At 42.9% G+C, this 19,980-nt stretch overlaps 2 protein-coding genes across 7 annotated transcripts in view; one reads left to right on the forward strand and one right to left on the reverse strand.

Annotated features, from left to right (window-relative positions):
- Positions 1–7,462, forward strand: part of LOC310998504 (sodium channel protein type 2 subunit alpha-like) — a gene marked incomplete at both ends in the record, with an annotated part of 32,321 nt that extends 24,859 nt beyond the window's left edge. For 4 of the 6 annotated variants that reach the window (XM_083988605.1, XM_083988606.1, XM_083988609.1 and 1 more), the window contains 7 exons: positions 485–607; positions 1,412–1,687; positions 2,898–2,951; positions 3,045–3,182; positions 4,849–4,953; positions 5,041–5,311; positions 6,270–7,462. In XM_083988605.1, coding sequence (XP_083844731.1) covers positions 485–607; positions 1,412–1,687; positions 2,898–2,951; positions 3,045–3,182; positions 4,849–4,953; positions 5,041–5,311; positions 6,270–7,462 — 2,160 coding nt within the window. Of the gene's footprint in view, positions 1–484; positions 608–1,411; positions 1,688–2,897; positions 2,952–3,044; positions 3,187–4,848; positions 4,954–5,040; positions 5,312–6,269 lie in introns of all 6 variants that reach the window. The other 2 variants (XM_083988607.1, XM_083988608.1) reach the window with 1 other exon arrangement.
- Positions 7,463–13,714: 6,252 nt separating this feature from the next.
- On the reverse strand, positions 13,715–17,906 carry LOC310998034 (uncharacterized protein; the record flags this gene model as incomplete). Its single annotated transcript, XM_083987918.1, has 4 exons — positions 13,715–14,770; positions 15,805–16,116; positions 16,650–16,906; positions 17,759–17,906. The coding sequence occupies 4 exons, from the start codon at positions 17,904–17,906 to the stop codon at positions 13,715–13,717; spliced, it is 1,773 nt and encodes a 590-aa protein (XP_083844044.1).
- Between the last annotated feature and the right edge of the window lie 2,074 nt (positions 17,907–19,980).

Raw genomic sequence — 19,980 nt, forward strand, 5'->3', positions numbered from 1 at the left:
TAATGTTTCAAACATGGTGCAATCGTTTCAAATGCTTTTCCAGAGGCACCATGCAAGTTTAATTACCGCGCTGACATCATAAAATGACCAAAAATGAACACTATAAGGGGATTTCTTGATCCATATAAGTGGTTGATTACTATATTCGTGATCACTATAAGCGGTTTCCACTGTATTCTGGTTTATTGGATCAAAAGTTGCCCCTTTATGCACTCATTAAAAGCACCATAAAGGTGTGGATTATTGCAGACTGCCATATCTTTTTATCTGAAATTCACTCTCTGAAGAATCTGATTCATTTGATTCATTTTTAAGCAGCGTTAATACTTTATTATCTCCTGAACTGTGCTCAGACGGATCATTAATGCCAAATGAACCGTCTTCTTCAATCACTTTGAAACACCCCCTCGTGCCAGGAACCTTTTTTTTTTTTCATTGTTTCCCACCTTTCACCCTGCCTGTCTGTGACATTATCCTCTCCCAGGTGTCCCTGGTCAGCCTGGTGGCCAACGCTCTGGGCTACTCTGAGCTCAGCGCCATCAAATCTCTGCGGACGCTGCGAGCCCTGCGGCCCCTGAGGGCCCTGTCTCGGTTTGAGGGCATGAGGGTAAGGAGACGAGGAGTAGCAGCGACATGGAAACCGCTCGCAAATGATTATTGTTCATGGGGCGAACCTGGAGAATATCCTATAGCTCCTCCAGCTGCTTTCTCGTAGTTTTTCTTTTTCTTTTCCAGTTACATTACTTTTGTTATACTTGTGTCTTTAAACCTGTAGAGACACGTTCCTTGTTGTCTGCTTGCCCTCTGGAAAGCTCCTCAGAATAATTTAGATTTCCATTTCTAGACTGTCACATAGCGCTGGGTTAATGTTCGATGTATAAAAGTGATGCCAGATGGTTTCAGATCAGTTTGAGTGTGACTGTCCTGTTGCTACTTCTGTAAAGTTGATCTTTTCCTTGCAATTCAACACTGTACTTCTCCTCTTCTTCCTCTTCTCTGCATGTCTCTCTTCACATTGTGTCGATGGATTTACTGCATATAGCTGTTCTCAGGCATTGTTTTTTCTGACGTTGCTTGTGTGGTGCCTTTGACCTGTAATTTTTTTCTTTGTTGTTTGTCTTTTTTCATTTACAGTCAAACAAAATGTTGTGACTTCATCCCGCCTCTCTAAGGTTTTTTTCTGTTTTTGCTTTTTTACCTATCAAATGTTATCAAACTTTTTCACCTGTCCACCTTCTTCTTTCCAACTGTCACGTTGTTAAATTTCTTTGTAGCTATGTATGGTGTGCACACATGAGATATTAAATAACAGACTAGTCCATAGTGATTAAATCTAAAAAGTCAAACAGCTGACATCTCCATAGGAACGACAGGAGTGGCTGAATTTGTGTCTGTGCTTCGGCCCCTCCAGGTTGTGGTGAACGCTCTGCTGGGGGCCATCCCCTCCATCATGAACGTGCTGCTGGTCTGCCTCATCTTCTGGCTCATCTTCAGCATCATGGGGGTCAACCTGTTCGCGGGGAAGTACTACTACTGCGTCAACACCACCAACGACGAGGTCTTCCCCATCGAGGTCGTCAACAACAAGTCGGATTGCTTCAGCCTGGTCAACGAGAGCGCCCGCTGGAAGAACGTCAAAATCAACTTCGACAACGTCGGCGCAGGTTACCTGGCTCTGCTGCAAGTGGTGAGTTGTTGTTTTTAATAGGGGTGGGAGAAAAAATCGATTCACATAAATATCGCGATATATTTTTTGACGATTCTTAAATCGATTTTTTTTTTTTTATGTTTTGGGGGAGGGGAATGTTTTTTAAGTATTGTGCAATGTGCATTTGTTAGCCTTTTTTTTTTTTTGAAAAGGGTTCAAGTTCACTTTATAATGGAATATGTTAATTTTTTATTTTGTGTGCAGATAAATGTTAAAAATGCAGACTAAAAATCGAGAGAATCGGCAATATCATACAGTAGAATCGCAATTTAAATCGAATCGCCATCCAAAAAATCGTAGAAGAATCAAATCGGGAGAAAAGCATATCGTCCCAGCCCTAGTTTTTAAGTTATTTATTGTGGCATTTTTGCCTTTATTAGATGGGACAGTGGAGATATGACAGGAAATAGGTGTTTACTGTAATTAGGTACTAATCATCACATAGGTGTTAAAATTACATTTTCCATCAATGCTAATCACTATTTATATATTATATATGTGTCAAGGGGAAGGTTTTCAGACTGGGATGGAATAAACAAATGGCACTCATCACAAAACAACAAAAAAAAACGCAAGGGAAAGCAAAAAGCAGCAGGAACTAACACAGTGGGTACTCGCATGATGAACCAACAAAGAGCAACGGGGAAAACACTGAGCTAATAGACACACAGGGGGAAATGAGACACAGGTGGAACAATCACACACATGAGGTGAGACACATGAGGTAATCACAGGAGGCAGAGCAGAGGATTACAGAATTAAATACAACAAAAACCTGAAACAGTGATCATTTCAGAATAAAAATGTGCTAAATTAGTGAACATTTGTGCATGTATTTCAAAATAAAACATACAAATGTTGCTTTAATGTGGTGCAGCAACTCCCATTCATTGTTTTTCCTATTCTACTGTACACTCTTCAACGGTTTCCAATAAAAGTCTCCCCAGATGGTTCTGTGTAGTAAACCATCTGGCAACACAATATAAAGATGTCAGTCAGAGTTACAGCTTTGCTTTCCACAAAAAATAATAAAACAGTGACAAATACGAGATGTTACCTCCAAGTAAATAGGAGTTTTGCAGAGATTGCACTTGTTCTTCTTTGTTATCAAGACACACAACTTGATCGATGTCTACAATAACAATAATATCCAGGTTTTAACCCTCTCTCTTTATTCATCTGCTTCCAGGCAACGTTTAAGGGTTGGATGGACATCATGTACGCAGCTGTGGACTCTCGAAATGTAAGTCAGCTTTTTCTGTGTAGGAAGGAAGGACCGACAGATACAAGTTGTGAAAACCAGTAACTTTATTTTTTATTTTTTTGCTCGTTCCAGCTTGAGGAACAGCCCAAATATGAAGTCAACCTGTACATGTACCTCTACTTCGTCATCTTCATCATCTTCGGCTCCTTCTTCACCCTCAACCTGTTCATCGGTGTCATCATCGACAACTTCAACCAGCAGAAAAAGAAGATGAGTTGCACACATACATACATACATACATCCAACCGGAGAGGAAGACTCTGTAGAATCTGTACTTGTCACTACACATTTAATTCAGAAAAGGCGTTCTCTCTCTAATTTACACTCACTGACCTTCAACACATCGCCCCAGGGACTGTAACGTTTTATCTGCAGTGAGTGCATTTCATATATCTGAAATATCCTGCAGAAACAACATAAAAGAATCAACCAGTGTCACTAATGTTTAGATTTTGTAGGTAAAAGGTTAAATTTCAGGTCAAATATAGAAGAAAATCACAGGTGCAGAAGCAACCGAGGCTCAGATTTAGCCGAAACAACAGAGCCACAGCTGCGTTAAAGAAAGAACTGAGCCCCAGACTAATGATTATCTGGAGCACGGTGAGGACCTGCCGCTGCCAAGGATTACTGAGGGAGCATGAGTCACTGAGAAACACCCTGCCTGCACACACACACACACATATACACACACATATATACACAAACGCAGTGTCACAGTGGATGTAGTCTGGAAATCTGGCCTCTTTTCAACCGAGCGCTAACAAGTAGGAGTGGCAACGCCCAAGAGAGGATGAGGAGAAGATGACAGGCAGGGAGGACAGAGGGGGAGGGGGAGTGTGTGTGTGTGTGTGTTGACTTGACTGACTGACTGACTGACTGAGACACCGTATCAGTTGGTGTGGCGCAGCAGCCCCACAGCCACGACGTCACACAGATGGTTATTCACCGTTAACACCAGTCCTCCCTCCAGACGCATCACACACCCAGTGAGCTGCATGACTGTGATGTGATGTGTGCCTCCAGTTCATGTCATGGATTAATGAGAGTATGTACACATACGTTGAAATGTAGACAATCTAGATCTAGAATAAAGGTAGACAAATATAGTTAGATATATAGGCTCTAGGTTCTATATTAAAGAGATAGTTCAACATTTTGGCAAATTGGCCCATTGCAATAATCCCTGTAGTTTTAGGAGTAGGTTTGTTACTTTTAATTGTTGGTGCAAGCTATTTTTAGAACGGTGGAACAGAGCCACGAGCTGCTCAGAGCTACGCTACGGAGGCTAATGGGATTTCTTGGTTTCCCTCATCAAACTCATCAAATACACAATCCAACAACTCCAAAACGCTCTGGTGGACAAGTTGTGACCTGCACATTCACCACGCTATGAGATAATAACACAACGTTACCAGACAGAGTTTTTTCGAGGTAAATTCATGCAAAACCCACTGATGCGCGTTCCCATCTGGGCAGTTTTTCATCAAGCAGTCTCTGCATTTTCCTCTAAAACAACTCTGTCTGGTAACGTTCTGTTATTATCTCATAGCGTGGTGAATGTGCAGGTCACAACTTGTCCACCAGAGCGCTTTGGAGTTGTTGGATTGTGTATTTGATGAGTTTGATGAGGGAAACCAAGAAATCCCATGAGCCTCCGTAGCGTAGCTCTGAGCAGCTCGTTCTAAAAATAGCTTGCACTGACAATTAAAGGTAACGAACCTATCCCCTATAGGGATTATGGCAATGGGCCAATTTGCCAAAATGTTGAACTATCCCTTTAAAACCTGCTCTATTGTAATCAGATCAGGACCCAGCACTTGTTTTGAGTACTTCACCGTGCGTGGTTTTAACCAGGTTTTTGTTGTGCTGGCTTTACTTCGGAGGTCAGGACATCTTCATGACGGAGGAACAGAAGAAATACTACAACGCCATGAAGAAGCTGGGATCCAAGAAACCCCAGAAACCGATTCCTCGGCCGACAGTAAGACCTCGCTACACCACACGCTCAGACTGAATTCCTTTTGCTCTGGATGAAATTATGACAAACACCTCCTTTCCCCCCCTGCAGAATGCTTTTCAAGGCTGCGTGTTCGACTTCATCACGAAGCAGGCCTTTGACATCGTGATCATGATCCTCATCTGCCTCAACATGGTGACCATGATGGTGGAGACGGACGACCAGACGGCGGACATGGACGACATCCTCTACTGGATCAACCTGGTCTTCATCGTGCTCTTCACAGGGGAGTGCACGCTGAAGATGATCTCCCTCCGTCACTACTACTTCACCATCGGCTGGAATATATTCGACTTTGTGGTGGTGATCCTGTCCATCGTAGGTGAGGAGATGGTTTTAATGTTGCATCTTCCCACTGGAATTGGGGGAAATTGTTGGGAACACTGTTTTTTCATGCACTGATCAATTGAGAGAGATGAGATTTTGGCCTATTTTTCTGCCTTAACATGTATTCTTTCAGACAAGTCGAAAGAAATGGTAGAAAATCCACATTAAGGTTTTTATTTTACTTCATTTTGTCTCTTTCGTCAGTAAATTTCTCCTAAAAGTTAGCAGCTACTGTGACATACTGCACTGTGCCTGTTGTCTGACACATGTCATGTCAGGTATCATTGTAAAGCTCTCTCTCTCCTGAACAATGATGTAGGCTCCAAAAATTGTCATTTCCTCTGTATCCTCAACCAATTGTAAAAGTATAATTTACATAAAAACTCTATGGAATTCTACCGTACAAGTCCTTAAAGGCCGTTTTCTCAAAATTAGTTTTTCCTCAGACTCTGAGCTTCAGCAGCACTTACAGACACCAAACCTTCCAGTTTGATCCCTTTCTATATTCTGAAGGTTTTTACAGAGGGGATTGTTGATATATCATTCACAGCCTGATTTATACAACATTTTATTCCTAAAAACATGGCAAAATTAGATTTTTTTTAGGGCTAGTGACAGTATTTTCTCATTTACAGAGTGATAAAAAGAGATATCCAAAATCCCCTCTGTAAAAACTTCTGACTCAACAAAATAAAACAAGAATTTTGAAAGGGGCTTTATCCATTGTTCAGATTTCAGTTCTGTAAATGTATGCAAATTAGCACATATTTCATTAGATATTTCCTCATTTACATGTTTAACATAAAATTGGACAAAACGTGTAATACAAAAAATATTTGTCTTCATGTAAGTGATAAACTTGGGAAGTTTCATGGTGATATGTGGTAGTTAAAACTTTTACCCTATTCACCTGTGTCCCCTCTTAAATGTGACTTTCCTTCTTCTTCTTTCAGGAATGTTTTTATCCGAAGTCATAGAGAAATACTTTGTGTCGCCGACGCTGTTCCGTGTGATCCGTCTGGCCAGGATCGGCCGGATCCTCCGTCTCATCAAAGGCGCCAAGGGCATCCGGACGCTCCTCTTCGCCCTGATGATGTCGCTCCCCGCCCTGTTCAACATCGGCCTCCTCCTCTTCCTGGTCATGTTCATCTACGCCATCTTCGGCATGTCCAACTTCGCCTACGTCAAGCGGGAGGCGGGGATCGACGACATGTTCAACTTCGAGACCTTCGGGAACAGCATGATCTGCCTGTTTCAGATCACCACGTCGGGCGGGTGGGACGGCCTGCTGGCGCCCATCCTCAACAAGCGCGAGCCCGACTGCGACAGCCAGCTGGAGCACCCGGGGAACTCCTACAAGGGGAACTGCGGCAACCCGTCGGTGGGCATTTTCTTCTTCGTCAGCTACATCATCATCTGCTTCCTCATCGTGGTCAACATGTACATCGCCGTCATCCTGGAGAACTTCAGCGTGGCCACGGAGGAGAGCGCCGAGCCGCTCAGCGAGGACGACTTCGAGATGTTCTACGAGGTGTGGGAGCGCTTCGACCCGGACGCCACCCAGTTCATGGAGTACAGCAAGCTTTCCGACTTTGCGGACGCTCTCGATCCGCCGCTGCGCATGCCCAAGCCCAACATGATCCAGCTCATCTCCATGGACCTGCCCATGGTGAGCGGCGAGCGCATCCACTGCCTGGACATCCTGTTCGCGTTCACCAAGCGGGTGTTAGGCGAGGGCGGCGAGATGGACGTGCTGCGCGGGCAGATGGAGGAGCGCTTCATGGCGTCCAACCCCTCCAAGGTGTCGTACGAGCCCATCACCACCACGCTGCGGCGCAAACAGGAGGACATGTCGGCCGTCATCATCCAGCGGGCCTTCCGCCGCTACATGATCCGCCTGGCCATGAAGAAGGCGTCCACGCTGTACAAGGAGAAGCTGAAGGAGGGCAGCCGCGACCCCGACAAGGACGTCATGGTCGTGTGCAAGTTCACCGAGAACTCCACCTCGGACAAAACGGACATGACCCCCTCCACGGCCTCCCCGCCCTCCTACAACAGCGTGACCAAGTCGGACAAGGACAAATACGAGAAGGAGAGCCGGGAGAAAGAAAACAGAGTGAAAGACTTGAAAGAACGGAAGAAATAAGACTTTTTTCTCAAAATGGAACAAAAAAATAAAACATGAGGGAAATTTGTTTACAGCTTCTAAAAAAAAAAAAAGGGGGGTAGATACAGATACAGATGATACAGATACAGTAGATGTGCGCTTGTGTGCGGATTGTCAAGAGGTGAGGAATGCTATGCCACGTAGGCCTAACAGTTAGTGTGGTTCTGTCGTCGATGATGAATATGTGAGGGAAACAAGTTATCCAGCAGACACTGCCAGAGACCGAGTGGGACGTGGAAAAAGCCTCTCTGCAAAACGCTTGTGATTTTCCTATTGGTTGTTGTTACTATCTGACACACTGTAACTGTGTGTACTGTTAAGTTGTCTGTAGCTAGTGCTGCTGCTACTACTATAAAACCAGTGTCTTGAATTTAACAATCGCTGTATATCACTTAACAAGTACTCTGCATTTTTTTTTTTTTTTTTGGTTTCTTTTATTTTTTGGTAACAAGGTTTTCTTTTTTTAAGAGAAAGAATGTTTTCTACTTTTTAGTGTCATTATTGTGCGAATGTTGCCCACAGCTGAGCTTTCACTGTTGTAAAATCACCAAGGGCAGACACACACACACACACACACACACACACAAAGTCGATGCTGGAAAAAGTTCGACAAAACAAAGTCGCGGGGTCGGTGACAGTATAACGGAGCTGAGACAACAAACATACCGCTGAAGTACAACGGACAAAAGTGCGTGCTACACTACACACTGTGCCATCAGTGATTGTTCTAACCTGTGTTGTGGTTGTGCTTCTATCTGGACCTCCGCCATCATCGCCCCCCCCTCCACCCACCAACCCCCCAACCCACAACTTCAAAAACACACAAAGTCTCTCCGTACAGAGAAGCTGAATGTATGCAAGCAGAAGGAACGAGACACATTTTAAAGGAACAGTTTGATGTTTTGGGGGGAAAACGCTGTATCCTCGGTTGAAGTTCGATGAGAAGATTGATCCGATATAATCCGTTCAAAAAGCAAAATAGAAAAAGCAAAGTTTAAGGATCCCAGTTTTGATTCTGATACCAGTTGATCCCGTCATGTTTTGTTCACATAATAAAATAAGTGAAAAAACGAAAAGAGCCTCAGTCTCAGCATTGGCTTTGATGAGGTGTTTGGCTCTAGAGCGAAGCTGTGTTTGTTTTTTCCTTTTGTTTCCAGTCCACTTCAACTGTGAACGGCACACACCTGGCAGCTGTCCTGAATGCCAGTCACTAAAAGTTAATAAGATGATAAACTGAGCCACTCTTCTTCATCAAGTGTGTAATAAACTATATCCATAAATGTTAATCTACCATTAGAGAAATGAAATGATTAAATTGATGGTCACCTTATCCCACCATGAAGATACAGGATGATGTTGATGCTGGATACTCTGGAGTAGTTCCCCTGCGGCAGTGGGTCGACTGCATGTCTGCAATAATAAACAGTCACGGTTTGGTTTGGTTTGGTTTGGTTTGGTTAGGTTAGGTTAGGTTAGGTTTGGTTTGGTTAGGTTTAAGCACAAAAAATACTTGAATCTTGGACGATATTTGTTATCGTGGTTAGTTAAGTTTCTTGAAAGAGTTATAGATCATAGAAACAAAAACAAAAAAAGACTTAGTCACTTTTTGCTCTTATCATAATTACTTTCAGGCCACTAGATGTCACTAAACGATAAAATGTAACACTGGGTTCATGATATTCAACGACACAAACGACCTCTGGGCTCATTTTTTGACATCAATCTTCTCATCTAACTCTCCACAACAAGGTTATTTTTGTGTTTCCCAAAACGTCGAAAGCATTTCCTTTAAGGTCACACTCACATCTACTCGTCCATCCATCCGCAGTGTCTCCTCCCTCCCTCCCTCCCTACCTCCCTCCCTCCCTTTCTCTCGCCTCTCATCTCCCAGAGCTCTTGTAAAGAAAATATCTGAATATACTTAAAAGATTTAAAAAAAAATGTCAATCTTTCTAACATGACAATATATCACATTTAAAAAGTTATAATATCACTGATGTTTTTCCTGTTGTCCTTGGTTTCAGTTGAGACACGAGTGATTTCAATGTTAGTGGTTTGGTTTGTAAATAATATCGCTATCTGGGCCCACAGTATGCATCACACTTACATTTGATGTAAGAGCACTTTTTAATCCCCACTGCTATGTAATACCACGTGTGGCCGTCATACATGTAGGTGTGTGTGCGTGACAGAAAGAGAGAGAGAGAGAGAAAAAGCGCGAACCCGTGTGTCTGTATTTGTACGTCCGTTTGTGCAGCCGGTGTGCGTTTGTGTGCAACTGGGGTCTGCAGGTTTTTGCTTGTGTTCTACTGATATAAATAACATTTTTACTGTAGATATGAGTCCATTTTTCCATATGAGTCCTCGGGTTTGATTTACATTTTTTCTAGAACTGTTTTTCGTTTTCCCTTTTCTGCACTGTAACACATGATGAAACACATGTATGGTCCCATATCTGTAGATATACAAAAAACCATGAAGCAATCAGTAGCCATCTCTCATTGCGCTTGTAGTGTTTTAGTGAACTGCATGCAAGAAGTGACTACTGTCCGCTCATATGGTAATATCATTTTAAAGCCAAAAGAATAAAGGACATATTTTTTGTAAATGCTTGTTTATTTTGCTCTTTTTTCTTTGTTCGGTTCTTCAAAAGTTCATTTTTTTTGTTCTTGTTGTTTCATTTCATTTTTTTTTTTTGTTCCTGTGAGTGACATCATCTCTTTGGTCTGTCATCTGAACCTGAGGTGTGATTGCTAAACATGGCGGGAAACATTTGGTCAAACAGGATCTTCCATGTGGTTCAAGTACATGTTACACTTTAACTATGTATCAGTTTGCAAAATGTGACAAGTGACTTTTCTTTTTTTTTTTTTTTTGTTATAACCAAAGATGTGGCAACAACTCACAAAATCTAGATTTCCAAAATAAAACCTATTTTGGGAAGCGGCATTTTGCATGCAGGACGCATTCATTCGGTGTAACTGACGGATGTTTTTTTCTTTTTACACGATTCTAGCAACAGAAAAAAACAAAAAACATTTCTAATATTTAAATTGACAATGAATGAACTCTAACCCTGACAAGTCAAGTTCCTCAAGGCCACCTTACCTTTTCATTGAAGAAAGAAAACCCCACAACTGTCACTGAAATAACTTGAAACTGACAAAAGTAATAATTATTAAAAAATTAAGTGAAAATTAACTCATGAAAATCAGACATTGCTTTTGAAAAGTGGTTCAACAGAATTATTTTAAAAAGCAAACTAATGAAACTGGCCTGGACAGAAATGGTGGTACAATTCTTAATATGTTGTTGCAAAACCTTTTTGAGCCAATCACTGCAGTCCGGTGGTTTCTGTGGCTCTTAATGAGACTTGTGCACCTGTCGACTCGTTGTGACCGGGCTGTTTGACCCTGGGCAGCACATTTGGCTCCAGAACGCCTTGAGATTTCATTGCACCCTGCACAGATTCAAGACGAGTCATCCATTTTTCACAGTAGGTACAGAGCTCCTTTCTTTGCATGCTTCATTTTTGCATCTCATCTTTTCACAAAGCGTGTGGGAGAACGTCTTTTGGTCAGTCTCAAGTTATTTCAGTGACAATTATAGGTTTTTCTTTCTGTAACGGAAGGATACACCAACAATGTTGTCCACATCTGTATTTTCAAGAAACAAATTAATAAAAAAGAAATGTCTATGGGACTTGAACAAGTTGCAAATGAAGGCAAGAAGAAGCGGCTCAGACTGTAAGTGGACCTTGAGTGTTTTGTAGGAATGGTGAGGGGAATGAAAGGAGGATAGAGGATAATTCAACTGCATGAAGAAACTAGAAGAGCTGTAGGCTATGTCATGATATTTTCACATGTTCCCTAATCAATACATTTAGTGTTATAGTGTTATATGATGCAGACTCAAGCACCAACATGTTGAGGAGGAGGAGGAGGAGGTGCTGGGATAGACAGAAGAGAGACAGAGGTGAAAAAGCTGAGACTACCCCCACCCACCCACCCACCCTCCCTCCCTCCGAACGCTTTGCTGATCCTGCGCCTGCCTGCTTCTCCCTTCCTGTTGCCTGGCAACCAAACATCACAGCTCCCCTGTCTGTGATTGATCAACAGCGTCTCCGAGCTTGCTTACCCACAATACCTTGCTGGCAGAATGTGTTCTCTTCTTCTTGTTCTTCTTCCTCCTCACACCATGGACACACACCTTCAGTCTGATTATATAAGGAAAGGCAGAGGTCTCCTCCTCATCCTCATGACCTTGTGTTCCTAACGACATCCAATGGGAGAATCAGAGCTGGACTGTGCATTCACCGGCTATTGTGCACAAGCACCTGCTGCAGAGCCTGTTTGTTGTGTGGTTGTGCAATGAGCCATGAAAATATGTCTATACATGAATCAGCTGGAATACAGAGCTGCCTCCTCACACCCCACCATAACAAATGACGTCAAAGTAGGTACCTCTGCACAGACTTGTTGAAGTGTTTTTTTAGGTTTCTGTGAGGAAAAATTGAATCATATTTATTTTCCTGACAAAGGACAGATGCTCTGAGCGAAAAACCAATGTCACACATTGTCCTGAAGCTGAATCAACAACTTCACTGACGTCAGAAAATCATGATTTAACCCCCTCATGATGGAGGAAGATGTCAGAGGAAGCTGGAAGAAGTTGATTTTTAATCCACGGCTGCCACCTGCTGGTGGAGAATATAAACTACAGCTCTCACCACATCATGTTTTATTGTCTTATATCTGAGCAAATCACCCACCAACACAAATTAATTAACAACCTACAAACTGAGATGGATTAAAAAGTTTAAAAGTTTTTTTTTTCTTCAAATTTTATTCATGGAAATGTACAGAACAAGAACGTTTGGCCCCCACTTGTCGGCAGTATTGAGAGACAAAGTATAATTCCTCTGACCCAAGCCTGAACTGATCTGAAACCTGGAAGAAGTGCAGCTTTTATCATCACATCGTTCACATGACTGTAAAATGATAAATGACACCCACGGACAAACGTCACTCTGCTTAGGATCAATGCAAGAAAGTTGTTGGCAGCCATAAATGCTAATGTTAGAATGTTAATATCAGTTCAATATTAATAATAATAAAATAATATGTTGATATTTAGCATACTGCTTATCCTTGTCATTCAGCATTTTAGTAAAATCACAATTACATTTGCTAATTAGTGTTAAATTAGCCATGTGACATCATCTTATTTCAAGTTACTATTGCTAATGTGTTAGCAATTTCCTATTTACACAAATGGCTGATTAAAAGGAGATTTCCGAGGTGTATTTGTGTCCAATAATTGAGAATAACTGGTAGTTTTAGTCTCTATCACTTCCAATGTGCCATTAGCTGTTAAATGCTCAGCTTTCTTTATAGACAGGTTGCTAATAATGACTAATGTAGACAGTTTTAACAATGCTTTTGTGCTGAAACGCTGCCTGCTGCGATGCTCATGGTATGAGAGCAGTAAATATGAACCAAAAACAGTTGCTAACAAGCATCAGATATGTTGTTAATATAAAAATATTTATTTATAACCACTTTAAAATTCATTCTGTGGGATTATAAATGTCCAATATACCAAATCGGAGGAATCAATCCCTAGTTGTGATGATTAAATCTGGACCTTGTAGCTATCGTTACTAAAAAAAAGAGTGTTGATAATAATTCACATGAATGTCCGTGTTTTGCCAGTGACCTCATTTATCATTTTACAGTTTGTGTGAGACTGGAAACATCGTAGATCAAATGAACACATGCTACACAGACAGGCATTTAAGAACGATTAGCAGCGAGAAGGCGACACCAGCACAATGGGAAAATAGTGAAACAATACAAACATCTCAGAATCGTTCAAAGATTCGTCATGGATGCCCGTCACAACCAGAAAAACATGCTGTAATGGTCAAAGACTTAGAACAGGGGCAAAACGATCCTCCGTGTCGTTACAGGTGGCTTACAGAAACACTGTTTCATTCAGCTGAATCGTGACTATCTTATAGCTTCATAGTCATTTATCTTAACCAACAAGTTTGAAAAGGTTTAGAGACAAACTGAGCTAAAATTAGATCAGGTCTTTCAGCCGTCTGTCTGACTCTTTTCTCTTTGGAAGTGCACTTATCAAGAATAAATCAAACTCTGATGGTTGAAGGTCACAATTCTTGAATAAAGGTTTCCAAATAACAACCCATCCATCCCCTGCTTCGGAGCATCAGACGCTCTCCGAGAGAGACGCGTCTGTCTTTTCATCCGGCGACGCTCCTTGCATTTGCATTTGCATTTGCGGTTTCTCCTGTAATGGCTCTTTTGTTTCCTCCCCGGCCGAAGATGCGCCAGGAGTTTGGAGCGTCGTCGGGGGCTCCGTGGGGTCGGGGAGCGTTCGGCAGTGGAGTCCTGTGTTTATTTCAGACTCTAATGCGGTCTCTACTGTGGGGAGCGTGGGAGTGATGCTGACATTTCCGCCGAGGAAAGCGGGAGTGTCGTTCCCAGAGCCGTCTATGTGATAGTGCTGCATGGGGGGGGCTGTGTTGTGGAAGGGGCTACCGAGGCTCATCAGTGTGTTATTAGAGTAACTCAGCACAGAGGGAAGCGGCACAGAGTATGGCGGAGGGCCTGTTCCGTGTAAAGAACAATCCCAATCTTCCTCCTCCTCCTCTTCATCCTCCTCGTCATCGTCCTCTTCATCCTCCTCGTCCTCTTCATCCTCCTCGTCCTCCTCCTCTTCCTCGGGGTCGATTGTTTCTAAGCTGTGCGTGCTGCAGTCCGACAGCCCGCTGCAAACGCTGCTGCCGTCCTCGTCTTCCTCGTACGCCTCATCCTCCTCATCCTCATCATCGTCGTCGTCATCCTCCTCTTCGTCGTCATCCTCCTCCTCCTCCTCTTCCTCGTACTCCACCTCATCTAGACGCGAATCCGAGTCGCCTGTGTTCTGCAGGTGCATGATGGGAATGTGCGGCGTGCCACTCATCAGTGGGAACTGCAGGTTCGGCGGCGGCTGCTGCTGCTGCTGCTGCTGCTGCTGCTGGACCAAGGAAGAGTCGCCATGGTAACCGTTGCCGTTGGTTACAAGCTGCTGCTGCTGCTGCTGCTGCCGCTGTTGCTCCGGCTGCTGCTGCTGCTGCTGCTCCTCGCGGCTCTTCTCCAGCTCCAGCTTCATGATGGTGTGCAGGAAGTGGGTCCGGACGCGGACGGGGTTGAACTCCAGGCGTCCCGTGGCGTTGCTGCAGCCCTCTTTGGTGCAGCCGCAGGGAAAGGACATGCGGTCCACCTGCAGGACAAACAGGATGAGTCAATACACAAGTGTAGGACGGTGTTAACAATGCAGGTAAACACAGCTGCTGTTTGCTCGTGGTTTCACTGATACCATGGACTAGACGTGGTCAGGCTGCTGTGTGCATCACTAATTTGGTTTCTTGAGGATAAATTCAATAATGCACAAGGTGAAAAAATGTTCTAAGACCTTGAAACTGCTAATATGAGCAGTGGTTACATGTATGTTTCTGTTTTTCAGAAGAGGATGAATATATTTGTGGTGCTAACAAACATAACAAAACATGTTTTGCCCCAGTTAGTATTTAATACGTTGATACTGTAGCTTCACTTGAGCCCTGGTGGACATAACTTTTCATTCATGTCATTTCAAAACATACTGAATCATTAAAGGTCCAATGTGTCATAATTAACATGTTGGCAAAATTTGAACATACTACCCATGAATATATTTGTATAAGTGTATAATCGCTATAAAATAAAATTTGTTTGGTTTTCGTAGCCTTATAATTCTTCTTTTATATATATATATATAACAAGGGTCTTGCTTTAGAGAGTGTCGCCATCTTGCGCCGCCATGTTTGTACGGCAGCCCGAACGGAAAATCCAGCCAACCAGAGAGCACGTTTCAAGAGTTTAACATTCATAAATAAACCGAGGAACAAAGAAGGCGGCGGAAGGAAAGAAGAAGGAGGAGGAAACAGCAGACATATCGTAAAATGGTTTAGATCTTAACTAATCTCTCCATGCTCCTGAAATACTCCCAGTCGTGGTAAACATTTTTTTTTGTCCTCGGAGGCCACCTGGATGTGACAGTTTTCCTCCTATTTTACACACTGGACCTTTAACGTCAGCATCCATATGTTACTATGAGAGGGAGTGCTAACCGCTTGTATGTCCATCTCAATTTAAATGTATAATTTTGGCAAATTTCTCATCTATTTTTTAATTATACCTAATCTTGATTGGATTTTCAGATTTTACTGCACAGACAGACATGAACAACACTTGAGTATTATAGATGGGCCTCACCACAGTTCCATTTACCTGGCACTTAATGCCGGCCAGGCTGCAAGCACAGGTCTCGGGGTCACATATCCCACGGCAGCGGCACCCGCACTCCTCTCGGGACACGCGGAGGGTGCGCAGCTCGTGCTTCTCGTCCACGTCGATGCGTCGCACCCCGGAGGAGCGGAGGAGGGCGCGGCGTCTCCTGGTGGTCAGCGGCTGGAGGAAGAAGTAGTCGTCCACCTCCGTGTTGTCCACGTCCAGGTCGTCCTCGGAGATGTCGTCGAGGGTCAGGGTGTCTGCCTCCACGGAGGACACGGTGCCGTTCTTGGTCAGCTGGACAGAAAGAACAAGTAACATTTTAAAGTAGGGTGATTCTCTGAATTCGGTGGTTTGAAAAAAAAATAACACTTTCAACACTGTAACAATGACTCAATCCCCTGACAGTGTTTTTTGTTGCAGGGTTGAAGATTTTGCATAAAAGTAGCCAAAAATCCTTAATTAGCCAAGGCATGTAGCATCACATCACAGTAGGAAATCATTATTTGATATGTCTTTTTCAGATTTTTGTATTGTTTTTGTTCAAGTAGTCAGGGATATTATATTAACAAAGAAAATTAAGTTAATTGCAATTTTTATTTGGTTTAAATTCAATAAAAAAGCAATTCTGGTCAATGGGGACATACAAGTTTGGCTGTCATCTACTCCTTAGTAGATTTTTTTTTATTGTTTTTTGTGTTTTATAATCCAAAGACACATGGATCCATCAATTTATGGATTTAAAAGACAAAAAAATATGTAAATCATTGAGTTAAATTCAGAGAATCACCCAGAAATTATTAAATGGACAATTTAAATGTCCCACAGACTTTGAGTTTGATGGCGTTGAGCTTCTCCTCTTTGAGATGATCCCTCAGCATGATGCGGTGGCTCCTCTTCTGCTCCATGGCGAACTCCCTGAGGGTGAAGCGCCTCACCCCGCTGTGGCGCGGCGACATGCCCAGGGTGCTGCCGCCCTGCGTGGGCACGCTGGTGAAGCCTTGGCGCCGGTTGAAGTAGTAAACCGTGACGCTCTCAAAGTGCACGTTGCGGCCTCGGAGTCGCTTCGACTGCTGCTGCAGAGAAGCTGGAAATGGAGATGGAGACATGAGCATGCACTTTAAGTAGTGTTTGGAAATGCTACTAGTAAATGCTGGTTTAATAAGACTGTAGCTTCTGATCAAATCATGAATAAAACACAAAGATTTGTCTGTTCTGCTTCAATACTTAGGTTTGCTCATTACTAATAGGTGACACCAGACCAAGTCAGACTCTGTCAGCCAAGATGTAATTTTATTTTATTTGGGTTAATGTTTTTTCTTTGAAAAGACAATTTAATGTACTTGATACTTGATACTTACATTAACTTTCTCTCTATATGGTTGAAAAGGGAGGTTCTCTGGTGAAATTATGTTTTAAGAAATTATTTTAAAAGCTAGTATCAGTTTGTCTTCTAGAACAAAATATCCTGGTCACCCATATGTGTCACCAGTATTGAGGTCAGTTTTAATGTCACATGTCCTAGACTGGATATTCATGTTATATTAGCCCTACTTTACATGACCCAGTTTGATACGATTGCGTCAGACTTCCATTAATCACCAGGTGAATAGAAAACAAAAGTGGCCCCACAACAGATCCACCACAAAGCCATCCCATAAAACTGTGTCACAGGGTTAGAGTTAGGGTTTAAAATGGAGCAGTTACAGATGTTGTACTGTGACAGCAGTGTCTATACTATTTAATATGACTCTGTGTTATGCTATTGAGCTACTTGCACTTAATTCTCACATTTTAATTTGCAGTATTTTACTTTCAAACTGTGAATAGCTGCCCCTGCTTCGGTCTCTTTGTTCAATCAGATGTCTCCACAGTTCATCCAGAACAAACTACCCGTGAGCTGCTGACGTGAGCAGTGTGGTGCTGACTGTGTTCTTACAGTCCAGCAGTCCAGAGGGGACAGGATGGTTGAGACTGTCGCTGCTGTTGCCGCTGTCGCTGCAGGAAACCTCGTCGTCATCAGACCCCCGCAAGGAGAGGTAAGGGGGCGGGCCCTCCTCCAGCTTCCTCTTCAAGATCCCACTCATCCTGGGGCTCCTCCCACTGCTCACACCTGCACAAAAGACACAGCTGGGTTTAATATAAAAAATAATGCAAGAAGACATGTCCAAGATGCTACAAAATGAGAACCCTAAAAAAAATTTCATCTGTACACCTGAATATTTAAGGATTGCGTTCAGTCATTTCATGGAATATTACATATTTAAATATGCGTATAATTCAAAGCATAGCAGGATTGGGGATGGGGGAAGGGGCCGGGTGTGGATGTTGGAGTTTTGTGGCGTGTGCTGTTAATATTTCAGAGCTAAAAAAAAAAAAAAAAGAATGTTTTTTTAGGAGTTGGTGGAGAACAAAATCAGAGCAAAATGAAATATGTATAAAGGAGCAGATATACTGTATAAAGTGAAGAGGGTGAATCATTTTAGGTTGGTTTTAGCCTCACATCCCTGCAGCTTGGTCTCAGTCTTCAATACACAAATGTATCATTAAGGTGGTTCAGTTGTATGCAGGATTACCAAGGTCTCCACTCAAAAACTCTGAAGAACTGTGTTTAAACCTTGAAAACTTTAATAGCAAATCGCAAAATGCTTTCCAAACTAATTTTGCTTTATTGCTAATTTATTGTCGGACCACTCAAAGATAAGCAGAAGACAAAATTGTCCATTTTCCCTGCATCATGGGTCAATATTCATCCTGAGTCGCTTGCATTTATGAAATAAAATGAACTCCCATTCAGTTATAAAGGATTCAGTAAAAAAATACCTTGAAATTCCTATTTTTGAGAGAGAAACTAACGACTGTTTTGTGTCGTTCGGTGACCTTGCCAAACGTTGATGCCTCAATCATGAAGTCTAAAGCCCATTAACATTTTAATACACTGATATTCTCTTTTCCCATTGGTTGCTTTTGTGAAAAATTGGGAGTGTGTGGTGACACCTGTGATAAGAGCTGATTCGTACACAGTGTAAAGTTCTCTCCCTCTCACACCGCTGATGACGCCGAGCGTGCGGCTTCTCCCTTCACCCTTCGTCCACACCGGCGTCGTATACTGACACTTACATTTCAAAATTTCTGAAGAACTGTTGAGCTGACTGCTTGGACTGGTGGAGGATTACATCATATGCAGCAGAGCTTAATGCTGGGCCAAGCTTTTCCTCTCTGACCGGCTTTGTCTCCCTTCTCTTACTTCCTCCTGCCATACAAATCCCCTCCTTCTCCATTTCTCCTTTATTTATCCCTCACTTTTCTTTATTCCTGATCACTATTTCCTTTCCTCTTCACTCTGTTCTATACAGCCTCCCACAGTATTTACTCTAGCTCTGTAAAAGCACCAATAATAATATCTCTCTATATACTGTATGTAATCATGTTGCAGCTCCAGTGTAGTGCAGTGTATCATCCTGTGCTGTTTCCCATGCTGCTTTAACCTAAACATTCCCAGTCAAGCTCTAATGACCGGTGCCGTTTAGAGCACACACACATGCACACACACACACACACACACACACACACTATACATACACATGTACAAGACCACTCACGTGTCCTCATGCATGCGCAACCTCCCACTCCCCATGCATGCCCACATCCCCAAACACCAAACAGGAAGGCTCTTATTGACAAATGTAAATGAGCATCAAGCTGCGATGTGTTTAAATCCCTCACTACCTTTATGTGTATGTGTGTGTGTGTGTGTGTGTGTGTGTGTGTGTGTGTGTGTGCATCGAGGCTTTGAGTATATATGTGTGTCTGTGTGTGTGTGTGTTTGCAACCATCACTGACCTGTTTCCTCGGCTTTGCCTTTGGTTTCCAGGAAGTCCTCGACTCTCTCCTCTGCATCACACAGTGTTCACCAGCAGCAGCCAAACATCCCCATGTGTCGTGATGATGCAGTGAGGGCTGCCATGATGCCTGCTCTCTCTCTCTCTCTCTTTCTTTTTCTATCTCTCTCTCTCTCTTTCCAGCAGCCTCTGGCACTATTGTGCAGCACTGAACACTTCTGCCTCTGCCTCGCTATCTTATATGTTCTCCCTTTGCACCTTCATTCTATGCTCATGCTGTCAGCTCTCTCTCTCTCTCCCTCCCTGATTCTCCTCTGCT

This window comes from Trachurus trachurus, assembly GCF_905171665.1.
Source record: "Trachurus trachurus genome assembly, chromosome: 2".
NCBI classification, from domain to species: Eukaryota; Metazoa; Chordata; class Actinopteri; order Carangiformes; family Carangidae; genus Trachurus; species Trachurus trachurus.